General features: G+C 40.2%; 1 protein-coding gene across 2 annotated transcripts in view; it reads right to left on the bottom strand.

Moving 5' to 3' along the window:
• Positions 1 to 24,713, bottom strand: part of INTS7 (integrator complex subunit 7) — a 77,147-nt gene that overhangs the window by 47,060 nt on the left and 5,374 nt on the right. Inside the window, exons 2-7 of one of the 2 annotated variants that reach the window (XM_047752301.1) lie at positions 18,465 to 18,594; positions 16,916 to 17,062; positions 15,601 to 15,738; positions 7,902 to 7,948; positions 3,521 to 3,720; positions 2,943 to 3,065 (exon numbers count right to left, since the gene is read on the bottom strand). In XM_047752301.1, the coding sequence (XP_047608257.1) occupies positions 2,943 to 3,065; positions 3,521 to 3,720; positions 7,902 to 7,948; positions 15,601 to 15,738; positions 16,916 to 17,062; positions 18,465 to 18,594 (785 nt within the window). Of the gene's footprint in view, positions 1 to 2,942; positions 3,066 to 3,520; positions 3,721 to 6,926; positions 7,143 to 7,901; positions 7,949 to 15,600; positions 15,739 to 16,915; positions 17,063 to 18,464; positions 18,595 to 24,713 lie in introns of those variants that run through there. The other variant, XM_047752302.1, reaches the window with a different exon arrangement.

Below are 24,713 nucleotides of genomic sequence, written 5' to 3'. Positions count from 1 at the left end.
CTCACCCACACCTTATGATCATGTTTCCTAATTAACTAAAAAAAAAAACCCCCAAAACCGTACGTGTTGACACTGTCTACCCACCCACCCGCTCTGCCTAAATACCACCGTCTTGCCTCCCGTGCCTGTGTGAACCAGATAGAGTCCATCCACTTGTACACTGCATCCCTTCCAAGTCACCTACTCAAGAACAGCATTCTCAATTTTTTTCTCTAGACCAGGTCACTTCCATCAAAATAACATGTGTTGGATTCCTCCCAAACAACAAACAAACCACAAAACCTTTAGCAGCACCATCTTGGTTCTCACTCCCTTTAGAGCAAAACTCCTTTAAAAACATTGTCTATAATCACTATCTTTAATATTTCTCCTGTTTTTCTCCAGTCCTTTACTCACAATAGTCCAATAAAATCGCTCTCATGAAGGCCATCAATGACTGCATACGGCTAAGTACAAAGGGGCATTATCAGTCCTTACCGTGGAGAACACCGTGCAGCACCTCACTTTTGACCACAGCCTTCTTCCCATAAAACAACACTATCCTGACTCACGGCTGACGTCTTATCAGGCTCCTTGGCTGGTTCTTTCTCATTTCACCATTCTCTAAATCTCCCCTTTCTGCACCCTCTCTAGGTGACTCATCCGGTCTCATATGGCTTTAAATATCCTCTACAAACGGATGGCTCTCATATTTATAACTGCAGCTAGATCTATTCACTAAACTCTAGACTCATGTGTCCTTTATATCGCCATTTGGAGGTCTGACACCATAAACTGCATATGCTCAGACCAAACTCCTGATCTTTCCTTTAAGAAATAACCTCCCTGAATCATACCCATACCAAGAATATTTCTTGAAGCCAAAAACCTTGACATCATGAGGTTCCCATTGTGGCTCAGCAGGTTAAAAATCCAACTAGTATCCCTGAGGACATGGGTTGGATTCCTGGCCTCGCTCAGTGGGTTAAGGACCTGGTGCTGCCGTGAGCTGTGGTATGGGTTGCAGACACTGCTTGGATTCCTCATTGCTGTGGCTGCGGCGTAGGCCAGCAGCTGTAGCTCCAACTGGACCCCTGGCCTGGGAACACCCATATGCTGTGGGTGTGGCCCTTAAAAAAATTTTTTTTTTAGGTGGTAAAACTATAAAGAACAAAGAAAGGATTATCACAAAATTCAAAATAGTGGTTTCCTCTGGGTGGGTATTAAAGCTCTAATCCAGGAGAACTATGGGAGGGAAGGGAAGCAGGTTTCTGGGAATTTGCAGTGTGCAGTGTTCTTTTTCTGGCGGGATGGTGGCTACATGGGTTTTGACTTAACTAGGATTTAAACTATTAAATGTACCCTGCACATACTTTCCTGTATGTGTGATCTACCTCACACTAAGGAAGAAGTGGTCCCACTGGGTTTGGTTCCCTAAGGGGCTGAGCACATTCTCTTCTTGGACAGTATGTTCAGTAGGAAAAAAGCACTGGAAGGCAGAGCTCTCTTAATTAAGTTCTTAATTAAGTCCTCTTACGAAGTTCTCTTAAGCACATTATGTCTCTCTGAACCCTAATTTGCTCATCTATTAAATGCAAATCCTAATAACTGTCCTCATCCCTTGGGATATTTGCGACTACCAATCACAATATACTGAAACATGTTCAGAAAACTGCAAACACAATAACCCCAAATAGACACAGCAGCTCAGGTTCCATAACCTGAAACTCAAAATTTTTTGGTTACTTTGTAGCTATGATACTAAGAGATTAATAAAATCCATGAAACAAAGGTTGAATTCTAACAATTTGTCATGTCACTTAACATCGTTTTTTAGAGAGTGGTGCATCCGTTATCAGTAACGAGTAAACAAACAGGTTTCCGCTTTGAGAACAGATAAATACACAACGTTCATTTAACCAAAGAAATGCTACAAAAGACATCACACTAAAAGTCTAGAGATTGAGATCTGCTCTTGTATTTGTAAAAGAAAACTTACGAATGTCTTTTCCTCTGTGTAAAAAGGGAAAAATATACTTTGCCGAGTTACCCATCCAGAACCTTTTCCCTAATAAATCATAGTCTGCACCAAAATTGTTCTCCTGAAATTGAGTAAAGGAGACATGAATAACAAACAATTTAAGTGGGCTTCTCGATTAGACTTGGTGCTGCGATGGGACAATTAAAAAGAAACTGAGAAGCAAATCTAATTCACCAAAACAAACTTAAACATTAAAAGAGATAAGGTTTTCAATAATGAGGAAGTATCTTTGTATATGGTAGCTAGACTTACCACGGTGATTATTTTGAAATGTATAGAAAAAAATTACTATGTTTTGTAACAGGAACCAGCACAGTGTGGTAGCTCAGTTATACTTCAAAAACAAACACATAAACAAACTCATACAAAAGAAATCATATTTGTGGTTACCAGAGGCTGGGGTAATTGGATGGAGGCTGTCAAAAGACACAAACTTCCAGTTATAAGATAAAATAAGTACTAGGGATATAATGCACAACATAATAAATATAATTAACACCACTGTAGGTTATAAATGAACGTTGTTAAGAAAGCAAATGCTAAGAGTTCTTACACAAAATTTTTGCAAATTCTTTAATTTTGTATCTATATGAGATGATAGATGTTCATCAAACTTATCATGATAATCATTTCATGACGTAAGTCAAATCATGCTATACTCTTAAACTCATATAGGGCTGTGTCAACTATATCTCAATAAAACTGAGATATAAATAAAGAGAAAAATACCGTACAGAAGTTTTATATGTTTACTTTGCTAATTCGACCTTCTGCTACTAGTATCAACAATGCTCTTAGAAAATCTGCATATTCAAACACTTAGAAGATGACAAGGATGATATAAAAATGTAAAGCAAAACAATTTGCTCTATGACAACATGATTTTTCTACACAAAATATTGACACTCAAAGTCCTACATACCTGAATGTTTTCCCTGCTCCAAGTATGTGGTGTTTTATTGGCAAGTAATTTCAGATCTTGAATAGCAAGTCTCTTTACTGCTTTCCTGGGATCATTCTTCAAATACTGCAACAGAAGCTGAATCTATAAAGGAAATAAGTCCCTCCATGAATGAAACCCTCACTGAAACTGTCATTAGGGATGTAGTGAGGTTTAGTCAAACTTTTGAGACAGGGCTCATTTCAAATTACAGTCCTGTCATTTTTTCATTATGTGTCCATGTTTGGGCTTCTTTCTCCTCATGTACCAAAAAACTGTGTCATTTAACTAGCAGAGGACTTGGCCTTTAACCCTCAATTCTTCCCTGCCACCCCCCAACCCCCACACCCACCTCGTTTTTCTCAAGGGCTTCCAAGAACCTGTACTGTGGATAAAGAGAAGGGAAAAGCAAGCAAAAGGACATTAAATGTCCTCTAATTTTTATCAGAGAAAGGGATCTTAATAGTAACAAAACTTAGGGGTTACTTACTTATTGTTTAGCACATACTTAATATGCCAGTTTAATGAAGAAAAGGCAATTTACAGGAAATGGAAATTACCTGCTTAGGTGTATCAACCAAAGACGAAGCTGCAAGCAGAGTAAAAGTGTGCAAAGAAACGATCACCATTTTGGTGGAAGGATAGGACGTGACCAGCTGCTGTAAAAGCTGACGAGCACTGGACGCCAGGATTGCATCGTGGTGCATGTGCTGTAGGATGGGGATCAACTTCAGCTTCAAGTCTACTGGTGTGGCAAGACCTAGAAGCAAAAGGCACGCTTAGAGATTTCTGATCATCCTCCTGGATGAGAGTTCACGCTGAAAAGGTCTGATTCAATTGCAAAATAACCATTTAAAAACAAATAGTATACTACTGTTATGTTCAAAGCATTAAAGATAAGTATACTAGAACTAATCGGTAAGTTCAATAGTTTTTTCACAAGTATTTATCTTCCTAAAACTTTTTTTCATTCCTAGTTGATTCACAATGTTCTGTCAATTTCTGCTGTACAGCAAAGTGACCCTGTTATACATATACTATACTGTTTTTCTCACATTAGCCTCCATCAAGTGCCACAAGTGATTATAGTTCCCTGTGCTGTGCAGCAGGATCTCATTGCTTATCCACTCCGAATGCAATAGTTTGCATCTACTAACCCCGAACTTACAGCCCATCCCACTTCCTCCCCCTCCCCCTTAGCAACCACAAGTCTGTTCTCCGAGTCCATGAGTTTGTTCCTTTTCTGTACATAGGTTCATTTGTGCCGTATATTAGATTCTAGATAAAAGTATTTATCTTAGCACTAATTCTGGATCATTATAAAACTACATGCGGATAACAGAAAATGCCTTTAAGGAGTTCCTGCTGTGATATAACGGGTTAAGGATTCCACCCCAGCGCTCACGTCACTGTGGAGGTGTGAGGTGTATCCCTGGCTCAGGGCAGTGGGTTAAGCTGCAGCTGTGGCACAGGTCACAGCTATGGCTCAGATTTGATCCTTGCAGGTGTGGCCAAAAAATTAGGGAAAAAAAAGGAAAATGACTTTAAGGAGTTCCCACAGTGGCTCAGTGCTAATGAACCCAATTATTATTCATGAGGAAGTTGGTTTGATTCCTGGCCTCGCTCAGTGGGTTAAGGATCGGCATTGCTGTGAGCTGTGGTGTAGGTTGCAAACTTGGCTTGGATCTGGCGTTGCTGTGGTGTAGGCTGGCAGCTGCAGCTCCAATTCAACCCTGGGAACTTCCATATGCCATGTATGCAGCCCTAAAAATTTAAGAAAGAAAGGAGTTAATGCCTTTAAAAGGCATAGTAGAAAGCAGGCATATTTGCTGTGTATTTCTTCCCAGAGCATATACTAAAAGATATACGTATGCATGTACACATATACACATGTATATACACAAACTCAATGGCTATAATTTGATTGTATTTACAATTTTAATTATTTCCTTCGACACGAAGTCAAAATTAGGAAGTGAACAGACTGTGTGCAGAGCAGTCTGAAGTTCTCTAACTCTGTGTAGCAACGCCTTTCTTTATAGCACACACAGCTGGAACTCTATAATTCAGAGCATCTTTCCCAGGCAACACTGGAGCTAAATAAACAAAAAAGCCTTTCTTGTACAGCTTGGCTTTGTGGTGATAATGAACAAAAAATTGTCAATCATAATGTACACATATGCCAAAAGCTAATTTATCTCTGCTGATCGCTGGTTTTGCCGTTGTGAAGTAACCGCTAGTGTGAATACATAATAGCATTTCAACATCCAACAGTGGTTTCCATCAACTAACTCCCTTACTATCTAGCCTCTCTTAGAGTTCCGCCAAAGCAAAGAGCCCCAGGACATGGGAGGGAGAAGAATGAGGTCTGAGAATATACTCCCTGGGTTTTTTCTACAGGGTCACGTCACGCTTCTGTTACCACTGCTTTGGTCCTCAAGCACTGAATTAATTTGACTCTGCTGGCCATTCTATTTCTGAAACTCTTTCTCCTTCTGCTTTTTCATACTCTCCCTGCTTTTTGTCCTTTCTCTGGCTGTCCCTTCTCAATCTCTTTGTAGTCTCCTTTTTTGTCCATACTTTAATTTCTGATATTCCTTGAGTCTGGTAATAAATTATCTTCTTACCCTGTGTACATTCTCTGAGAGAGCTGATAGGATCCCAAGGCTTCTACTATCAGCCATATGCTTCTAAAGACTGCCTCCCCACCTCCTCCTTGACCCCGGACCTTCAGATACATACGTCCTATTACCTTCTGGTCATCTCCACTGGGATGTCTCTCAAGTATTTTCTACTCAATAGGACCCAAAGAGAAACTTCTGCTCCCCACCATGAAACTGCCCCTCCTCCGTTTCAGGATATGACAACTCCATCGCTACGCTCCTTAGACCTTGGTGTCTTTCTTGCTTCCCTTATTTCTCGCATCTCCATATCCAAATTTATGGAGTTCCTGCAGTGGCGCAACAGGATCAGTGGCGACCTGGGACGCAGGTTCAATCCCTGGCCCGGCACAGTGGGTTAACCATCTGGCAGTGCTACAGCTGTGGCTTGGCTGCCTGATCTGATCCCTGGCCCATGTGCCTCAGGGCGGCCAAAAGAGAGAAAAGGAATTTTACCTCCAAATTTATTAACAAATCTTGCTGGTTTCCATCTTCAAAAATAATCCAAGTCTGACTGTATCTTTCCACCTTCATTGCTCTCACACTGGGCCATTTCCACCACCACCTCTTGACTAGATTCTTGCAAAAGTCTCCTAAGTCTTCCCCTCGAGGCCTTTTTCATGGCGGACTCCTGTCTCAAACCCCCCTTCTCTCAAGTCTATTCTCAATCCAGTAGTCAGAGAGATTCTTTGTGTTTATAGATAGCTTTACTGAAGTTTAGGGAGACTCAAGATTTTACTTTGTAGAAACACAAACAGCTTAAAATTAAATATAAGGGATACCTGATTCCTAAAACCTGCCCACCATTTCTGTATCCTGGGCTGCACTCTTCTTCCTCCTCGCTCCCAGGCTACTTCTGCTCTTTTCTCCCCCTCTCTTTCTACCTCCTAATTCTGGTTCATTTGCTTTCATTTTTATCATTTTTTAACAGATAAAATGTAAGGAACAATAATGAATCTTAACTATGCATACTAATGGATTTCTACATACGAACCGCCACTCAGTACACAGAATCTTCCAGCACCCTAAGAGGCCCATCTGAAGGGCTTGCTATTTGCTATCTGCCCTTGCTGCTGGCCCTCTGGTGGGGTTTAGTCAGTGAAGAGCCCCAGCGGATGGGAAAAGAAGAGTGAGGCCACAGTGTTGATTACTCCTTGGTTCTTTCTCTGCAGGGTCACACCACACTGAAGGTCAGTTTTTCAAAGGGGCCCTCTTGATGGGACTCCAGGTTCTGGTAACCACTCCTTCCCCTGTACTCTAGAGGGGCACACGGCTATGTTACCCCCTTTCTTTACCCTGCCCACACCTTTGTAAAAGGCTCCTTCGTTAAGCCCTACGTGAATCATCTCAATTCAAGTGTGACATCTGTTTCCTGCTGTGATCCTGGCTGATACAGCAGGCATTCAATGAATGATGCTTCCTTCCAAGGGTAGCTTTCTGCAGATAGGGGAAAAGAGACAATAGGAATAAAGGGGAATGGGACAAAGGTCAACCACTGTGTCTTGGTCTTCAATTAAGTCATTTCACTGTGGGTCCATTTCCTTTTCCAGTAAAGAGACACTATAATATTACCTACCCAAGTCTGCCAAGTTGCACAACTCAAAGAAATGTCATTTAGAAAAACGCAAGGAAAGTCATGCTCTTTAGAGTTGTGCAATGCAGTAGCCCCAGCTTTTCCTTCTATGGATATTATGAGGGTTAATGGGAAGCAGAGTATGGACGTGACATTAGAAAACTAGAGCTTTGAGGCAGTAAGGAGTTTGGATTTGAGTTTAGTTGCAACCGGAAGCTACTGGAGGAACATGAGCAGAGTGAAGAGAGTCCCAGAGTACCCAACAGCACTGCTCTCCCCCAGGTCAGAATGTTTTCCCCTAAATACCCGCAACTCCCTTCAAATGTCACATTATCAGAAGTCTCCCTTGATCAACATATACAAAGCGGAAACACCCTCCTGCCATGCTGCCATCTACTCGGGGACTCTCTAGCCTTCTTACCTCGCTTTTTCTCCCCAGCACCTGATAGGTTATATTTTTACTTGTCTACTGTCACCACCAAACCTTCCAACACTAGAGTGTAGTTACCTGAAGTCAAGGACTTTGTTTTGTGTCCTACTGTATCCCAAGCACTTAGAATAGTTTTGGCATTTAGAAGCTACTTAATAACCATTGTTTGAATGAATAAATGAATGGTGACAAGCACATAGTAATTAATACATGTTAGCAACTACTATTAATATAAATCCCATTAAGTCACTTCATAATACTAAATGAAGCATACATACCTTGAATCATTTCACTGATTTTGTTACATATTCCTACAGCAAAATCCCTTTGGAAAGAGAAAATAGCAAAATCCTTAAAATCAAAATATTAACTTTGCTTTTGTTTTCTCAAGGCTTAAAAGAAAAAGAACACAAACACAGGAGAAATGCAATACTCCAAACTATAACTAATATTCCTAAGGTTGGGCGCTGGGGATGGGTAAGAAATACAACTGAAACTAAAACTCCAACAGCAAGTGGGCTTATGCCAACACTGTTTCCATATGGTTTTCAAGGAAAGAGACTCTGATTTACAAGTACTATTGAATTCACATCACTGAGCGACACTGTCTGAAATACAGACTCAACGTTACCATTTTTCAGTCTACGTTTTAGGACATACTTTTCATTAAGAAAAGCTTTTAACACATAAGCTGATTACTTATGCAAACTATAAAATACATACCAAATATTCTGAATTTTAGAAAAACAGCTTAAGTATGAAGTAGAAATGCAGTAGGATATATATGAGGAGAATCTTACTAAGAGCCAAACTATTTAAAAGTCCTCATTTAAAAAATACATACATGTAGGAGTTCCCGTCGTGGTGCAGTGGTTAATGAATCCGACTAGGAACCATGAAGTTGTGGGTTCGATTCCTGGCTTTGCTCAGTGGGCTAAGGATCTGGTATTGCCGTGAGCTGTGGTGTAAGTTGCAGATGCGGCTCAGATCCCGAGTTGCTGTGGCTCTGGTGTAGGCCGGCAGCTCCAGCTCCAGCTCGACCCCTAGCCTGGGAACCTCCATATGCTACGGGAACGGCCCAAAAAATGGCAAAAAAAAAAAAAAAACCATACGTGTGAAGTATTTTCCAAGGTGTTGCTTTTGAGTCTGCTGCAATAGAAATATCACTGAATGTTGAAAAAGTTATTAATAATATGAATTCTGGGGATAAAACATATAATACGTAAGGAAATATGATACACATAATATGTTCAAACTTGGCTCTTTTAGTCAAGATAAATGATATATGTATAAGACATAAAATACTTCCTTTCTGCAGTTCAGTGGATGTCTATATAAAATACTTTCTGCCATTAAAATATTACTTGACATTTTCAATTTCATTCTCTCACAAGTGAACGGTGTTTTCCAGAGGCTACATGATGTACGACACTGTCTCTTGACAACTAATGGAAAGTGTGATTACATATTGTGTTTTCTAGAATTTTCTAAAGTAGCAGGTTTAGTGTGTAAATATGTTGAGATTAGCTCAGTTTGTTCTCAATTCTCCTGTGCTCTCACCATCTTTGACTATATTTTTAACTATAATCTGTGACCTCATTATCATCCAATACAACATTATTTTGAAATTCCGAGGTTTTTCCCTGTGCTTACGCAAAACATACCAAAAAGTACATTTTGTTGAGCTGAGATAAAGTTTTGAACATTTTTCTAAAATTTTATATAAAATTGCTTTTTTAGAATCTAACAAATATTATATTTCAAAATAAAGTTTATTTTCAATGTGGTTTTTTTACACTCTACAGTGGACCACTGGCTTGAAAAGGAGATGAGAAAACCCATTTTCTCAACTCACAGGTGTATAGTTTAGGTCTAAAGATACTGAAAAAGATGAAACTGATACATCAAAGTTTTCCAACTCACAGACGGGAGGAATCTATTCTAAAGAAAATGGCAAAATAGTACAAGAAAAACAAAACCAGGAGTAAAGCTATCCCCCAGTTTTATAGAAGTTAATAATTTAACTTATGGTGCCTTATGAAACAAAATATTTCAAAAAGTATTATGGTATCAGTTAATTTGTGGCTTCATTTTGAGACCAATAATTTATGACTTTTTAAAAAAACAATGAGTACTTTAAATGTAGATGTGATTTACTCATTAAAAGCAGAATATTGCTCATTACAGCTTTTCAAACTAGAAATAATAATAGGATAAGTTATCATAATGCACTGGCTGGAAGAGTACACAAAATAGCTGAGAGATTCTGTGCAGCTGACAAGGCTGAATACCTGCTGGATGAAAAATCAGTCAAAGAAATCAAGCCACTGTCACTTTTAAAACATTAAAGTAACTTATCAAATAAAAGATTTAGAGAGTTCTCTTGCGGTGCAGCAGGTTAAGGCTCTGACAGTTGTCACTGCAGAAGTTTGGGTTGCTGCTGTGGCGAGGGTTCAATCCCTAGCCTGGGAACTTCCATGGAAATAGAAATAAAAATAAAAAAAAGATTTGGCTGTAAACATGAAGACTAAGTTAATAAGCTCACCTGCAGAACTTTATTTTTGCCTTATAAATGGCCAAGTCTATTGATGTGGCCAGGTGTGCTTTTGCTTGTAATTGTCTGGGATCAACACCACCTAATCAATCATAGAGCCTCTCCTTTGTGTGAAATTCGGCAAGAAACACTTCTGTGCTGAAATCTTCAAAGTGAGTAATGCTTTTTAAAAATTTCATGATTTGGAGTTCTCGCTGTGGCTCAGCAGGTTAAGAACCTGACATAGTGTCCAGGAGGATGCGGGTTTGATCCCCGGCAGGTTTAAAGATCCAGTGTTGCTGCAAGCTGCAGCGTAGGCTGCAGATGTGGCTTGGATCTGGCATTGCTGTGGCTGTGGCGTAGGCCTGCAGCTACAGCTCCGATTCAACCCTTAGCTGGGTAATGGCCATATGCCGCAGGTACAGCCTTAAGAAAAAAGAAAAAACAAAAATTTCATGGCTTTTATCTTGGACCAATGGTGCTAATATCTTCATCTTTGATGCCAAAGCCATGAGGAGTAAAACTGCAGGCAGCTTAACTAGAATCAAGGCAGTGTCACCAAACTACTAGCAACGCATTGTACTCCTCACCATCACGCACGCTCCCATTTGTAGAAAAGAACAAGAGAAAGCCAGGCGCACTCATAAATATCTTGGACAAAACACTGAAAATTACTAATGATATTAAATGTGAGCCCTTGGGTAATTTTATCTTTTTAATACTATCTGACAAAATGGAAAGCACACTTCAGTACAGTGGTTGTGTCCAGCAAAGTACTATGCCATCACTGGAATTATGAGACGAACTAGGCATTTTTTTCATGAAACCACATAGTTATTCAGACTTGGCTCTTTGGCAGACATGTTCGAAAAAGATGAACAAAGTAAGCTTGGAACTTTAAGGAAAATAACTGGGAAAACTGTTTGCCAATCTTAGCTTCTAAGCAAAAATTGGCATTTTAGAAAACTTGGGTCTGTCACTGTGAGCTTGACAGCTTGATTAGTTTCCCGGTGAGATCGGTGAGGAAAGTAACAAACGTGATTCTTTGTTATTATGCAATGAAAGGGTCACCATCTGGAAGACCTGCCTAACACAGTGACCCAGTATTTTCCAAAAGACCAATGTCTGGGTTATAAAACCAGACATCGGTAAGAGATGCCCATGAAGTTCAAGATAACATCGTACAAGTTCACTGACATGGTTTTAGGGTTTACATGGAAATTAACCTCTTACCAACACTTTTCTAGTTCTGGTATAGTATCAAAGAAAAATATCCGTAATTACCCATAAAGCCTTTAAAAATAACTCCTCTCTTTTCCAACCACATATCTGTGTGGGGCTGGATTTTTTCATATACTTTAACCAAAATAACATTTTGTAACAGAAACAGTGAATGCAGAATCAGATGTGAGAAGCCAGCCAGACATTAAAGAGATATGCAAAAATGTAAAACAAGTCCACTCTTTCCATGAAACTGTTTTTTTGTTTTGTTTTGGAAAAGAGAATCATTTTCGTAAAGATATTTTTATGTTAACACATTAGGGATTTGTTACTTTTAAAACAAAATAATAAATATTTTTAAAAGTTAGGCATTTTCATTTCTAATATGGTAAGTATCAATCCATATAATCCACATAAACAAAACAAAAAAAGCTTTTTGAGGACTTCAATAATGTCTGAAGAGTATAAAGGGATTCTGATACCAAATGGTTTGAAAACTACAGCTCTAAGATATCAGCCCCACAGTGGACAAGAAGAAGTCAGCTGTACGTGTCTTGCAGGTGTAAGGCAAGAGGTGTGTCAGCCACGTCTGGAGGACGTGCCTGCATTTCAGAGCACTCTTGGACTTGCTGTTCCTTCCGCTTGGAATACCCCTCCTCTGCACAGACGCCCCTTCTTCAGCACTCAGCCGCAGGTCAAGTGCTTCCTCTTTAATGAGGCCTTCCCTGATGACTCCTCCTGAGCAGCTCGCTAAGGTCACTATCACAGGGCCAAAATTTGTGGTTTTTCCGTAACATTAATGAGCATCGGAAACTATTTTGTGTCTCCATAACAACAGGGCATTAATCTTTGCCACTCCTGCATTCCTGGTGCTTAGAATAGAGTCTGGACATGACGGAGGTTCAAGAGGTAGTTCTTCACTAACTACACAGTAACTTTTAAAACACAGGGCCAATACATTGCAAGTTAGAAACTGCAGCTTTTGTGGGGGGGGTTTAATCTAATAATATTTTTAAAAATATTAATGTCAGCATTAAGAATATGTTAAGGATGAATATACAGGGATCAGCAGCGTCTCTGTAATGCCGGGACGCAGGTCTGAGCCCCAGCCCCCAGCACCGTGGGTTAAAGGATCCGGTGTTGATCCAGATATGACCCCTGGCCCAGGAACTCCACGTGCCACGGGGAGGCCAAAAAGGAAAAAAAAAAGAAAAGAATGTGTAGTTTGCTATACACCTGAAAGTAACACACATTTGAAGTCAACTATATTCCAATAAAAATTTTTAAAAAGCATATATAGTCTCATACGATGAGACTAAACAGAATAATATGATTTTCCAGCTTCTCCCCTTTTTGCCCCAAGGCCTGCCCACATCAGATCTGACAATGCTGGTCGCACATTCTGGCACAGTTACCACTGACAGGTACTACTATGGAGCCCCTTTTTAGACGCTGAGTGTGCCCGTCAGTTCACCACAGTCACCGCTAGAGGTCACTTTCTCACTGACAATGCCTCCCTGGTCCCTGAAGGCTTTTGGGTTTGCAAGTTGTGCTCTGTGTGACCCAGGGAGTAGCTCTTTCGAGGCAGGTCATCTTTTCTGGGTGAAGAGGTAAATGCTTATCTCAAAAAAATATATTTCCCTAATTTCACACTCTGATACATTTAGATAGGTTCTCCAGGCTTTCCTACTGCACTATTTTGGTTAATACAAATTACACATATACCATATTGAAGCCTGGTATGTTAAAAACTGCTTCTATATAAACTGTTAAATGTTTATTGGTCATGAATTCTATAAATGAAGAACCACGCTGTTTCTCTGTTACTTAGTCTTAATTTTTCCCAAGACAGATCCCAAATTCCACGGTTGATAAAATCAGCTTCTGGTAATAACCCAAGAGAAAAACTGAACCAAAAATGATTCTTATAAATAAAACATAATCACTAAATCACGAATTTCTCATCTAAATTTAAAAAGTCAACTCAGAACACAATTTCTGGAGCTACTCCAAGTACATATTTAATCTGATAAAGTAGTAACACCTTGACAGCAGTGATCAGATGATAACTATTCAGAAGATATAACTTCTATCCAATAAAATTGTTAAAAAGTTCTCTCCATACCAGTGCCTCTCAATAAAAAAAAAAGTGCCGTTTTTCAAAACCACAAATATGAATTGTTTTTACTCAGATGTTCCCCTTCCTCAGTTACTGCCACACCTACTACTTTTGATCAGCAAATTAAAGACTCTATTCTTTTTTTTTGTTTGTTCATTTTTGTTTTGCTTTTTAGGGCTGCACTCATAGCATATGGAGGCTCCCAGGCTAGGGGTTGAATTGGAGCTACAGGTGACGAATCCCAGCCACAAATCCCAGCCTCGGCTGCCTAGTACAGCACAGCTCACAGAAACACCAGATCCTTAACCCACTGAGCAAGGCCAGGGATCGAAACCGCATCCTCATGGATGCTAGTTGGATTTGCTTCTGCTGCACCAAAATGCAAACTCCCAAAAACTTACTCTCTAATCTCCTTTTCCAAGGAATAGCTCTAGAATTCTGAAGGCCTGATAAGAGTAGCTGAAGGAGTGAATATGCATATAATTAAAATGTGAAGAAAGACCACTGGTGAGTAACTATTTCAAGTCTTATCCAAATTTAGCAGAGGTTCTTGATGGAAATGCTATTTTTATTTTAAAAAACTGATTAATCATCTGATTTAAAACCAAAACTTGCTTCTAGCAGGTACATAGAAATTCATAAAAGAAAATAAAAATAATCTTACCACCCAGAGTTAATATTTCAATATATATTCTTCTAGTCTTTTTTCTATTCCATAAATATACTTGTTTTTTAAATAAATCTGTAACATCACATAACTTTTTTTTTAATTGTATTTTTCTTGGGCCGCACCCACGGCATATGGAGGTTCCCAGGCTAGGGGTTGAATTGGAGCTGTTGCTGCCAGCCTACACCACAACCACAGCAACGCCAGATCTGAGCAGCATCTGTGACCTACACCACAGCTCATGGCAACGTCGGATCCTTAACCCACTGAGCAAGGCCAGGGATTGAACCAGCAATCTCATGGTTCCTAGCTGGATTTGTTTCCACTGCACCAAGTCGGGAACTCCTCCAAATATATTTGTTAACCAAAACTGATACAGTATTTCACTGTACCATCTTATCTATCTACTAAGCACACTGGTTGGAATTTAGGTTGCTATTCTTTTTTCTTTTGTCTCTTTGCCATTTCTTGGGTCGCTCCCGCGGCACATGGAGGTCCCCAGGCTAAGGGTCGAATTGGAGCTGTAGCCACCGGCCTACGCCAGAGCCACAGCAACGCGGGATCCGAGCCGCGTCTGCAACCTACACCACAGCTCACGGCAACACCGGATCCTTAATCCACTAAGCGAGGCCAGGGATTGAACCTGCAACCTCATCGTTCCTAGTCGGATTTGTTAACCACTGTGACATGACAGGAACTCCATTCTTGTCTGTTTGTTTGTTATTCTTTTTTTGTTACCATAACCCTATAACTAGCATCCTTTGAGGTAAATACCAGTATACACTGCTGATTCCTTAGGATAAGTTCTTGTAAGAGGAATTTCTAGGTTATAGGTTTGTTCATGTTTAAAGCAAAGCGCATATTACCGCAATGCCCTCCAGAAAGCAATGCTACTTTTGGTATCAGTCATTAAAGGGACTGACTTTAGAGGGACCTCTTTAGAAAGGACGATCAAGCAAGGGAAGTGCAAGAATAAAACCGTGGTCAACATTTCATCTCCCTCCCCCCAAAAGAGATCCACTGTTTTATGAGATCACCAGGTAGAATATGACACCTCACAAAGGTTAAAACTGGTTTCAACTCAAGTTACGGTCTTTGTCACTGTGCACAGCTCTACTGCCAAAAGCTAAACATGAGAAGACACAGGAAAGCAGGAGTTTAGGAATTTAGTGTTAGGACTGTCTATGTCTGGGGAAGGCTCTTCAGCAGACGACGCTTCTGCCCCCCAGTGAAGCTTTCTCCACCTATTCTCACCCCATGCTGACCCTGTCCTTCTGGAAACCCTAATTTCCCTTACAGTTAATGCCAACATCTGCATTTCACCTTTTACGAATTTAAGTTCTGTTTTTCCAACATCCCTTAGTGTTTACATATATAAACCAGTTGTTCCTTCAAAACCTCTTCTTGGGAAGCTGAACTATAAAGGCCAATGCTTACTTTGACTGCGCAGAGAAGTTTGCAGCAGCGAACACAGCAGCTTCCACTTCTACGTTATCATGTGAATCCAGACTCTGACGAATACTATGATGAGCATTCTTCCTCTCAGGAATTATTGATGCCAGACTGCCCAACATCCTACATAAACAGTGAAACCCAAGAACGGAAATACAATAAGCTCAAGGTCAGAGAGGAGGAAACTGGCAAAACTAAATGATCAAAACTAAACTTTGTAGGTGGTTCCATAAATCTCAGGTTAATAAAGTACCAGTTTTAAAAATCAAGCAGTGACTCAAATTCTAACACTCTTCCCCATTTCAGTAAGCCAGAAAAATTAACATGGCTTATCTAACACACGGAAAAATTTTAAAAATCATCTTAAAGGACATGACAAGTACCAAAGAGAGCCCAGAAGAAGAAACTTTTGAATTATTAAAATTCAAATGTCAAAGTGTCAGTTTTTTAATGTTGTATAGAAAGTCTATTTTAGCAAAGCATTAAGGATCCAATATTTTTGCTACTAAGCAGGTCCACAAAGTAAAAAGTAAGACTTCTCAGTCTTTTTTTTCACACCAGTAAATACTGGCACCATGATTTTCAAATCTTTCCCCAATATCAAGAGAGGAAGAGGGTGTCCCCTGGGGCTCACATCAGAATCGGCAAAGGTGAGGAAGGTGGAGTTGAGCAAAGTGAATTTCACAAATCCAAAAATTATATGTATCACTCCACAGATGACAGATCTAAAAAGAGGATCCGGTTCAAGCTGGATAGAAGGTTTACAAAATAAAGTTCTAACAAAATTGTTTTGAAAAAACGTTAAATGCCAAGGAAGAAAAGGAAAAACTGAAGAATCTACGGTGGTTCTATCCGGCATTCTCCAGGCAGTCCGTATATAAATGATCACATACAAAAATGAGCACATAACCAAGGATGAAAACATAAAAGGGACATGACACCGTAAGAACAAAGTCAGGAAGGTGAAAGTTCAAAATAATCTGAGGCTAAGATATTCACATTCAGATGCGAGTTATCATACTCATATTACTATATTCAGATGTGAGTTGTCAGACCAGAATATCTATCCACAAAGAGAACTATTTCAAACACAAGTTACCAAAAGAGTATTATAAACGGTTATAGCTACGGAGCATGTACAGAATGGGACAGTTACCATATTTTTGCATGGAGTCTTAGTAGAAAAAAACAAAAATAAATTCTTACTATACAAAACAATAAGAGCAAATATACTGCCTTTGGGGGGGACACAATACAATTCGAAAACCTCGTGGTGACTCATCAGAGTGACAGAGTATACCTGAGAGTGATGGCTCTTGCTACGGGGTCATTACTATGAATCACAGAGAAGATTCTCTTCACAAATTCATCCACATTTAGAATCTTCTCCAAATGCTTCTCACTTTGTTGAGTAACTTTAAGAACACACAGCCTCAGGAAATTGTTTCTATGGAAAACCAGAGATAAAAATAAATTAGACCACTCTAGGAAAATATTTAATCAGGAGTCAAAGCAACACTAACTATATCAAATTTTAGCCAACCGGCCACTGTTTTTCAATCTTATTATTCTCTGTCTTACCACTAAGAGGGTTAAAGTCTATAGAGTCATCCTTTGGTATCTGTGGGTGGGGAGGGGGACTGGTTCCAGAAACCACCCCCCGTACCAAAATCCTTAGACACCCAAGTCCCTTATGGCATAGTATTTGCACATCCTCCCATATAATCATCTCTGGATTACTTATCGGACCTAGTACAATGTAAATGCTATGTCAGTAACTGTTAATACAATGTAAAGAGCTGTCAGCAGAAAGTAAAGTCAAGTTTTACCTTTTTGGAACTTTCTGGGATTTTTGTTCCAAATATTTTTGACCCGTGGTTGGTAGAACCTGTGGATGCAGAACCCTTGGATGCAGAGGGCCAACTGTACATGAGATAAGCACTAAGCATAAGCAGTTAGCAAAACCTGCAGTCCTGCTGCAAGACACCAAAACAGGAGTAACATAAAGAGAAGCCTTGGAGCCAGACTCAATCTCCTCTATCGCATTATAACCAAGGAGATAGACGGTCTTCCTTCTCTCGAGCTAATTTTACATCTTTCCTCCCAAGTCTGACGTGGTGTGTGTCTAAGTACGTGAGTGCACTGAGAATTGTGGGGAGAAGTGGGAGAAAGAATGGCAGAGAGAAAAAACATATAGGTGTTTATTCAACGCTTGCTTACATGTTTCAGGCACTTCACAGGGACATGTAATCTCATGTAACATGTAATCTCATGCTAAAACTGTTAAATTAGAAACTTCTCAAAAGGATCTGCACAAAGCCAGAGACATTTCCAAAATATACAATAATATATTAAGGTTGTCTTTTTTTTTTTTCCTTCCCCTTTTTCTATGGCTGCACTCACGGCATATGGAGGTTCCCAGGCTAGGGGTCTAATTGGAGCTGTAAACACCCAGCCTACACCACAGCCACAGCAACGCAGGACCTGAGCTGCATCTGCAACCTACACCACAGCTCATAGCAATGCCGGATCCTCAACCCACTGAGCGAGGCCAGGGATCGAACCCGCAACCTCATGGTTCCTAGTCGGATTCATTAACCATTGCGCCACGACGGGAACTCCTAAGGTTGTCTTAATTTGAGTTAGCCCCCAAAGAAATAAGTACTCTCCGACTTACACCCTCACGTCTGTTTTGCACCAAGAAGTGTTGCGAGGTGTCCTGTGCATCCACAAAACTGATAACGAACCATATGGAAGTCCCCGAAGGCAAAAAGAATACAAGACCACAACATAAAATAAAGAAACATGAACAAAGAACTTTAGGACACTGAGGCTTTGAAAAGACTTACCCAACCCTGAAGACATCGGCTAACTTCAGGAATGCAGAATTGATGAGAATGGGGAACGGATACTTCTGGAAGAGCCGGGGGAAACGAACAACTGCTTCACACTGTTCACCAAGTTTGCCAGATCTTAGACCTACGGAAAGCGTAAAGAGGGAGGAACAGCTTATGAATTTGCGGCTGCAATAGTCAAAACAGCAAATACAACACAGCATGACAGAGTAAAATTATTTACAAAGTAACATAACAATCATTCTTAACAATGAGGTAAAGTACAATTATAACTCATTATCTTCTTAAAAATAAAAATGGTATATGAAACAGTAATTTGGTAAAGTGTCACTTTTGGACACAATAATGAAAAAGGTTGAGCTGATAGAATATTCAGAGACATAAGCAAATCTCGACAAATTTAAAAGGAAGGAAATCTCATTAGGTATGTTGTCTGACCATAATGAAATTAAAATTCAGAAAGAGGAAAAAAAATACCTACAAATTCCCAAATATTTGGAAAGTAAGGAACACACTTATAAATAACCAATAAGAAGATGAAATCAGGGAAAGAAGGGAGAAAGTAAAAGAAGAAACCAAAAAAGAAATTAGAAAAATATCTTGAAATGAATAAAAATGAAAGCATAATCTGTGGCATGCAGCTAAAGCAGTTCTTCAAGAAACATCTATGACATTAAATGCTTATGTTAAGAAAGAAGAAAAGTCTCAAACCAATGGTCTAATAACAAAAGGTGATGATAACCTAGTATGAAAAGGATACTTTAGGCAAATGGTTCTGGAACAACCAGATATCCATAAAGAGAAAAAAGGAAAGGAAATAAAGAAACAATCTTTAATTTGCACCACATACAAAAATTAATTCAAAGTGAACCACAGATCTAGATGTAAGAGCTATAATTATAAACCATACAGGAGAAAATACAGAGGAAATCTTTATAAACTTGGGTTAAGGAAAGAATTCTTACATAAAACACAAAAGCATGAACCATAAAATTAAAAAGTGGTAGTTAAACTTTGTCAAAATTAAAAACTTCTGATTTTCAAAGTATACTGTTCAGAGGATAAAAAGACAAGGCATATACTAGAAGAAAATTTATCTACGGAACACAAATATGATAAAGGGCTTCATCCATAGTTCTTCTATCTCAATGATAAGACAACTCAATTTTTTTTTAGCCACACGTATGGCATGTGGAAGTTCCCCAGCCAAGGATCGAACCTGTGCCATAACTGTGGCCTGTGCCACGACTGCAGCAATGCTGCATCCTTAACCTGCTGTGCTATAAGGGAACTTCAGACAATTCAATTTTTTTTCATGGGCAACATTTGAAGAGAAATTTCATTAAAGAGGAAATATGGACAGCAAATATAATCACAGGAACAGATGCTGAACACTGTCAGTCATCGGGGAAATGTAAATTAATAACCACAAAAAGATAACAGACACAGCCACTCAAATGGCAAAAAATTTAAAAAGACTGTGCTAATGAGAATATGAAGCAACTAAAACTCTCCCACATTGCTGGTTGGAATGCAAAACTATACAGTTCTTTGGAAAAGTTTGGCCATTTCCTATAAACATAAAACTCAGCATACACTCAGCAATCCTACTTCTAAATATGTATCCAAGTGAACTGAAAACACATGTCCGTATAAAGATCTGAACACAAATATCCACAGCAGCTTTATTCACAATAGCCCCAAACTAGAAACAATCCAAGAATCCATCAAAAGGGGAATGAATAAACAAACTGTGGTATCTCTATACAATGGACCGCTTACTCAGCAATGAAAAGGAACCAACCACTGATTAATTCAACAGCATAGGTGGGTCTCAAAATCATGACGCTAAGTGAAAGAAGTCAGGCCCAAAAGACTATATACTGTTTGACTCTGTTTTACATGGCACTCTGGAAAAGGCGACACCATGCGGACAGAAAGGAGATCAGTGACTGCCAGTGGGTAGAGAGAGGGGACTGACCACAAAGAGGCACAGGGCAAGTTTTGTGGATGAAAAAGCTTTTCTCTATCTTGACTGTGGTAGCGGTTTCAGGACTACACACATTTGGTTATTTTACTATATGCAAATTAAACCTCATTGAACTTGATTTTTTAAAAAACCCAACAAACAAAAGGAGTTAATGTTCAAGGCTTAAAATTCATTAAGAATGAATATCTTGATATAGAATGAACAGCATCGCCTTCAATTTAATTTTTTTTTTAACCACTGCCCCTGTGGCATAAGGAAGTTCCCAGGCTAGGGGTTCAATCAGAGCTGTGGCTGTGGCGTAGACCACGGCAACACTGGATCCGAGCCACATCTATGACCTATGCTGCAGCTTGCGGTAACATGGATCCTTAACCCACCGAGTGAGGCCAGGGATCGAACCCATATCCTCGCGTTCTTAACCTGCTGAGCCACAGCAGGAACTGCCAAATATTTCTTTCGGTATTTTGCAATTTACAAAATGCTGATCATATCTGCACAAGAATAAATACCCTAGGATGTCTCTGCTCAGTGAAGTCTGTTCGTTGTTAGAAAATGACAAAGGAAATGTCTGAGGTGTAAAACAAGGAATGTCACTTGCCCTTCGGTTCTACAAGAATGAAGCCGCCGACCTACTGTACACTCCGAAAGGAATTCAGGATGCAAAGCAAGACGAGGCACTATGTGCTTTAGGGAAAACAGGCAAAACAGGCTCTTAGGTAGCTGTATTTCAGAAAAAAACTTTTTATGAACCCCGATTCTTGCCTCTTCTCACTTGGGAAAGCACTAAAATCATTAACTGAGATATCTGTTCCCAAGCAGTAACCTTCTACTGAGCTGCAGGCTGGCTGGACTGCACACACGCCTCAGCCAAAATCACATGCCCACCTGCTCCCCCCCCACCCTCCTGAGCAGTTCCTCAGAGGTCTCTGGAAGGCTGTGGTCCTCAGTAAGACAATGACTAAACCTCAACTCCCAGCTCTTCCTCTGCGCCTTTGTTTCCCAGTGGACAGAGGGCTCTTTACTGGTGACCACTTTGTTTCAATACGGAAGACAGCCACAAAGTAAATCTGCACATGCAATTTCTAGAACTTACTAAAGAGTTAAGTTCCACAAATGCACTCATGTTAGTTGCTTGGTACTTGGAACATTCTTCCTCATAAGATTTAAAAAAAAAAAAAAAAAAAAGCACTAGCAGTACTCACAGTACTCCATAATCTAGTAACAAATTATAATAGAAGTTCCTATGGGAAGATTAATTCAACATGAACCCTAATTTCTAGTTCAGATATTTAGAACACATCCCTACTTTGCCTGTTCCCTTCTCCCTCCACCCACCCGTCAACTTCCCCACGCACAAGAACTGCCACTGGAAGTTACAGGAGTCTTCTTCCCATTAAATGCACAGTGCCAACAGGGACATTCTAGGTGACTGGCAATGGCTCCTATCACCTTGAAAAAGGGGTCAAGAGACACAGACGAGGCAGCGAACGGACATAAGGGAAGGGGAGAACAGGAAAGGCAAGTCTGAGGATGGAGGAGAGAGAAGAGCCAAGAGGACATGTTTGCCTGCGAGCCTGTGCTGGAGGAAGGGACTCCCGGGAGAATCCACAGCAGTTAAGACTGTCTCCTCTTCTCTCTCTCTCAGCTGAGCGATGCAAAGGACAGCAAAGTTCTCTTTGCAGTACATTAACCTTGGATGGGATGAAAAAAGAAGGAAGCAGTCCATGTACAGGGAATTTCCTCAACAAAGTATGATTTGACTTACTTTCCCTTGAAAAACAGAACCACAGGCCACAGTGGTTTATTTAAACATGCTGATTTATTTATTTAGTCTTCTCTAGGGCCGCACCTGCAGTATATGGAGGTTCCCAGGCTAGGGGTTGAATCAGAGCTGTAGCCGCTGGCCTACGCCAGAGCATCGGCAACACAGGATACGAGCTGCATCTTTGATCTACACCACAGCTCATGGCAATGCCAGATCCTTAACCCACTGGGCAAAGCCAGGGATCAAACCCACAACCTCATGGTTCCTAGTCGGATTTGTTAACCACTGAGCCACAATGGGAACTCCTAAACATGCTGATTCAAAATGTACCTATGATAATTTTGAATCTGGTCAGAGAAATATGTTGGTTTCTCTAGTGCTGTCACATTTTATTTAGGGTAAAAGAGACCCTCATTCCTGTAACAGGGCCATCAGGGAAAACAAGCTAAAGAATAGTACATTTCTTGCTTATTTTCTGAAATCAGAAAATGATATGAGAAGAAATGAGAAGCTAGGCTGGCTCAGAAGGTCAAAAGCTGGAGAGCAAGAGAAGAGAGAAATGCATTAAGGCCTATGATTTAGCAACAGTTCTAGGCTGAGGCAGTATGATACCCGGCTTGCTTGCTCTAGGCCAATTTTAATGCCAGTATAAGCCAAGCACCCGCAGAGTCAGCTCAGCACAGTCAGATCTTGCTCTTAGAGAAGTTTAAGAGGAATCATTCACTTTATTTCTGTGGCTAGCAACAACCAATCTGAGGAAGAATGTCTTGATCAAAAGACCAATAATCTTAAGAATGCTGCTATGAGGAGTTCCTGTCGTGGTGCAGCGGAAGTGAATTCAACTAGGAACCATGAGGTTGTGGGTTCGATCCCGGGCCTTGCTCAGTGGGTTAAGGATCTGGCATTGCTGTAAGCTGTGGTGTAGCTCGAAGACGCAGCTCAGATCTTGCATTCCTGTGCCTGCGGCAGAGGCCAGCAGCTGTAGCTCTGATTGGACCCCTAGCCTGGGAACCTCCATATGCCACGAGTGCGGCCTTAAAAAGCAAAAAAAGGAAAGAGTCTCTATGAGATCACTGTGGAGGGGTATGACTGCTATTTCTACATCCTGCTTTTCATTCTCCCACCAAAGTAGCAGGGATCTCTTCCTTTTCAGTGCCTGGAGTTAAAGAGTGCTTAATCCAGTTGCAGGCAGGTAGACCAGGGAGAAATAAAATAAACTGTCAGTAAATTGCTCATTCAGTCAAAATTTACTTGGCAGCAGTGACATTCATTATTCTAAACTTATTTTGCACTTAACATGTGCAGAACATTTTGCTAGGTTAGTGGTTTATCAGCTCTGATTCTGCATTAGAACCATTTGTGAAAATTTTCAAAAATATCTATACTAGGGTTCCCTCCTCTCCAAACTGATCAGATCTCTGGGGCAGCAGCCTAGGCATCTGTTTCACTGCTTTGAGAAGGTAGGCAGGTAAGTAAATCCTCAGGCTACCCTCTGCCATTTATCTTAGTTGACTGGCCTGCCCAGGCTGCAGTTAGAACACCAGGAGACTGCTCAATCTGGCCCTCGGAAGAATTTTATGAGACAACGTGTTTAAAGGTTTTGAATCCACTGTCAAATTTCAAAATGAAATGATATTTCACATAAAACCCAGGATTTTTGGCTTTTTTTTTTGAAAAATGTAAAGATCTGAAGTGTCATGAAGAAGGTAGGAGAGTCTTGACCAGAAAAACACTGTAGGTTTGTGTTGAAGGCCAATTCAGGGGGTTAGTATCTTTTCTGATAACAGCAGGTACTCTGAGGCATGACTTTCCCCAGCGACATCTGGCTGCCTTTGGGCACACATGACTAGAATAGAACCTTGGATGAGAGTTTAAAGTACTGGGAAGAAATTAATGGAGCCAATGAATTGAGAGACCATGAAATCTAAGCTGGATAAAGAAGTAAAACAGCAAGGGACTGGCAGGTAAGAGAAGAAGAGAGGTCAGTCTACTGAGGTCTGAATGACAATAAATGGTTAAAACAGCAGTTAATTGGAGTTCCCGTCTTGGGCAGTGGAAACGAATCTGACTAGTATCCATGAGGACGCAGGTTTGATCCCTGACCTTGCTCAGTGGGTTACGGATCTGGCGGTGCTGGGTCTCTGGTGTAGGCCAGTGGCTACAGCTCCGATTCGACCTGCAGCCTGGAAACCTCCATATGCCTCGGGTGCAGCCCTAAAAAGACAAAACAAAACAAAACACCAAGCAGTTCATCATGATGGTGATTGCGATGATGCCAGACACTCTAATAAGCATTTCACATGTATTAAACTCTCACTATGCTCTCAGAAGTTAGGTATTATTATTGTCCCCCTTTTAAAGATGAGGACACAAGCAAAGAAGAGTTATGCAACTTGCCTAAGGAACAATAGCGGGTAAACTTCACAGATGAGCTTAAGATCCTAATAATCTGGTCCTATTATGCTAAAATGCATTTCTCGCAACTAGA

The sequence above is a fragment of the Phacochoerus africanus genome, chromosome 11 (genome assembly GCF_016906955.1).
Source record: "Phacochoerus africanus isolate WHEZ1 chromosome 11, ROS_Pafr_v1, whole genome shotgun sequence".
NCBI classification, from domain to species: domain Eukaryota; kingdom Metazoa; phylum Chordata; class Mammalia; order Artiodactyla; family Suidae; genus Phacochoerus; species Phacochoerus africanus.
This window is presented reverse-complemented; position numbering and strand designations above follow the sequence as displayed.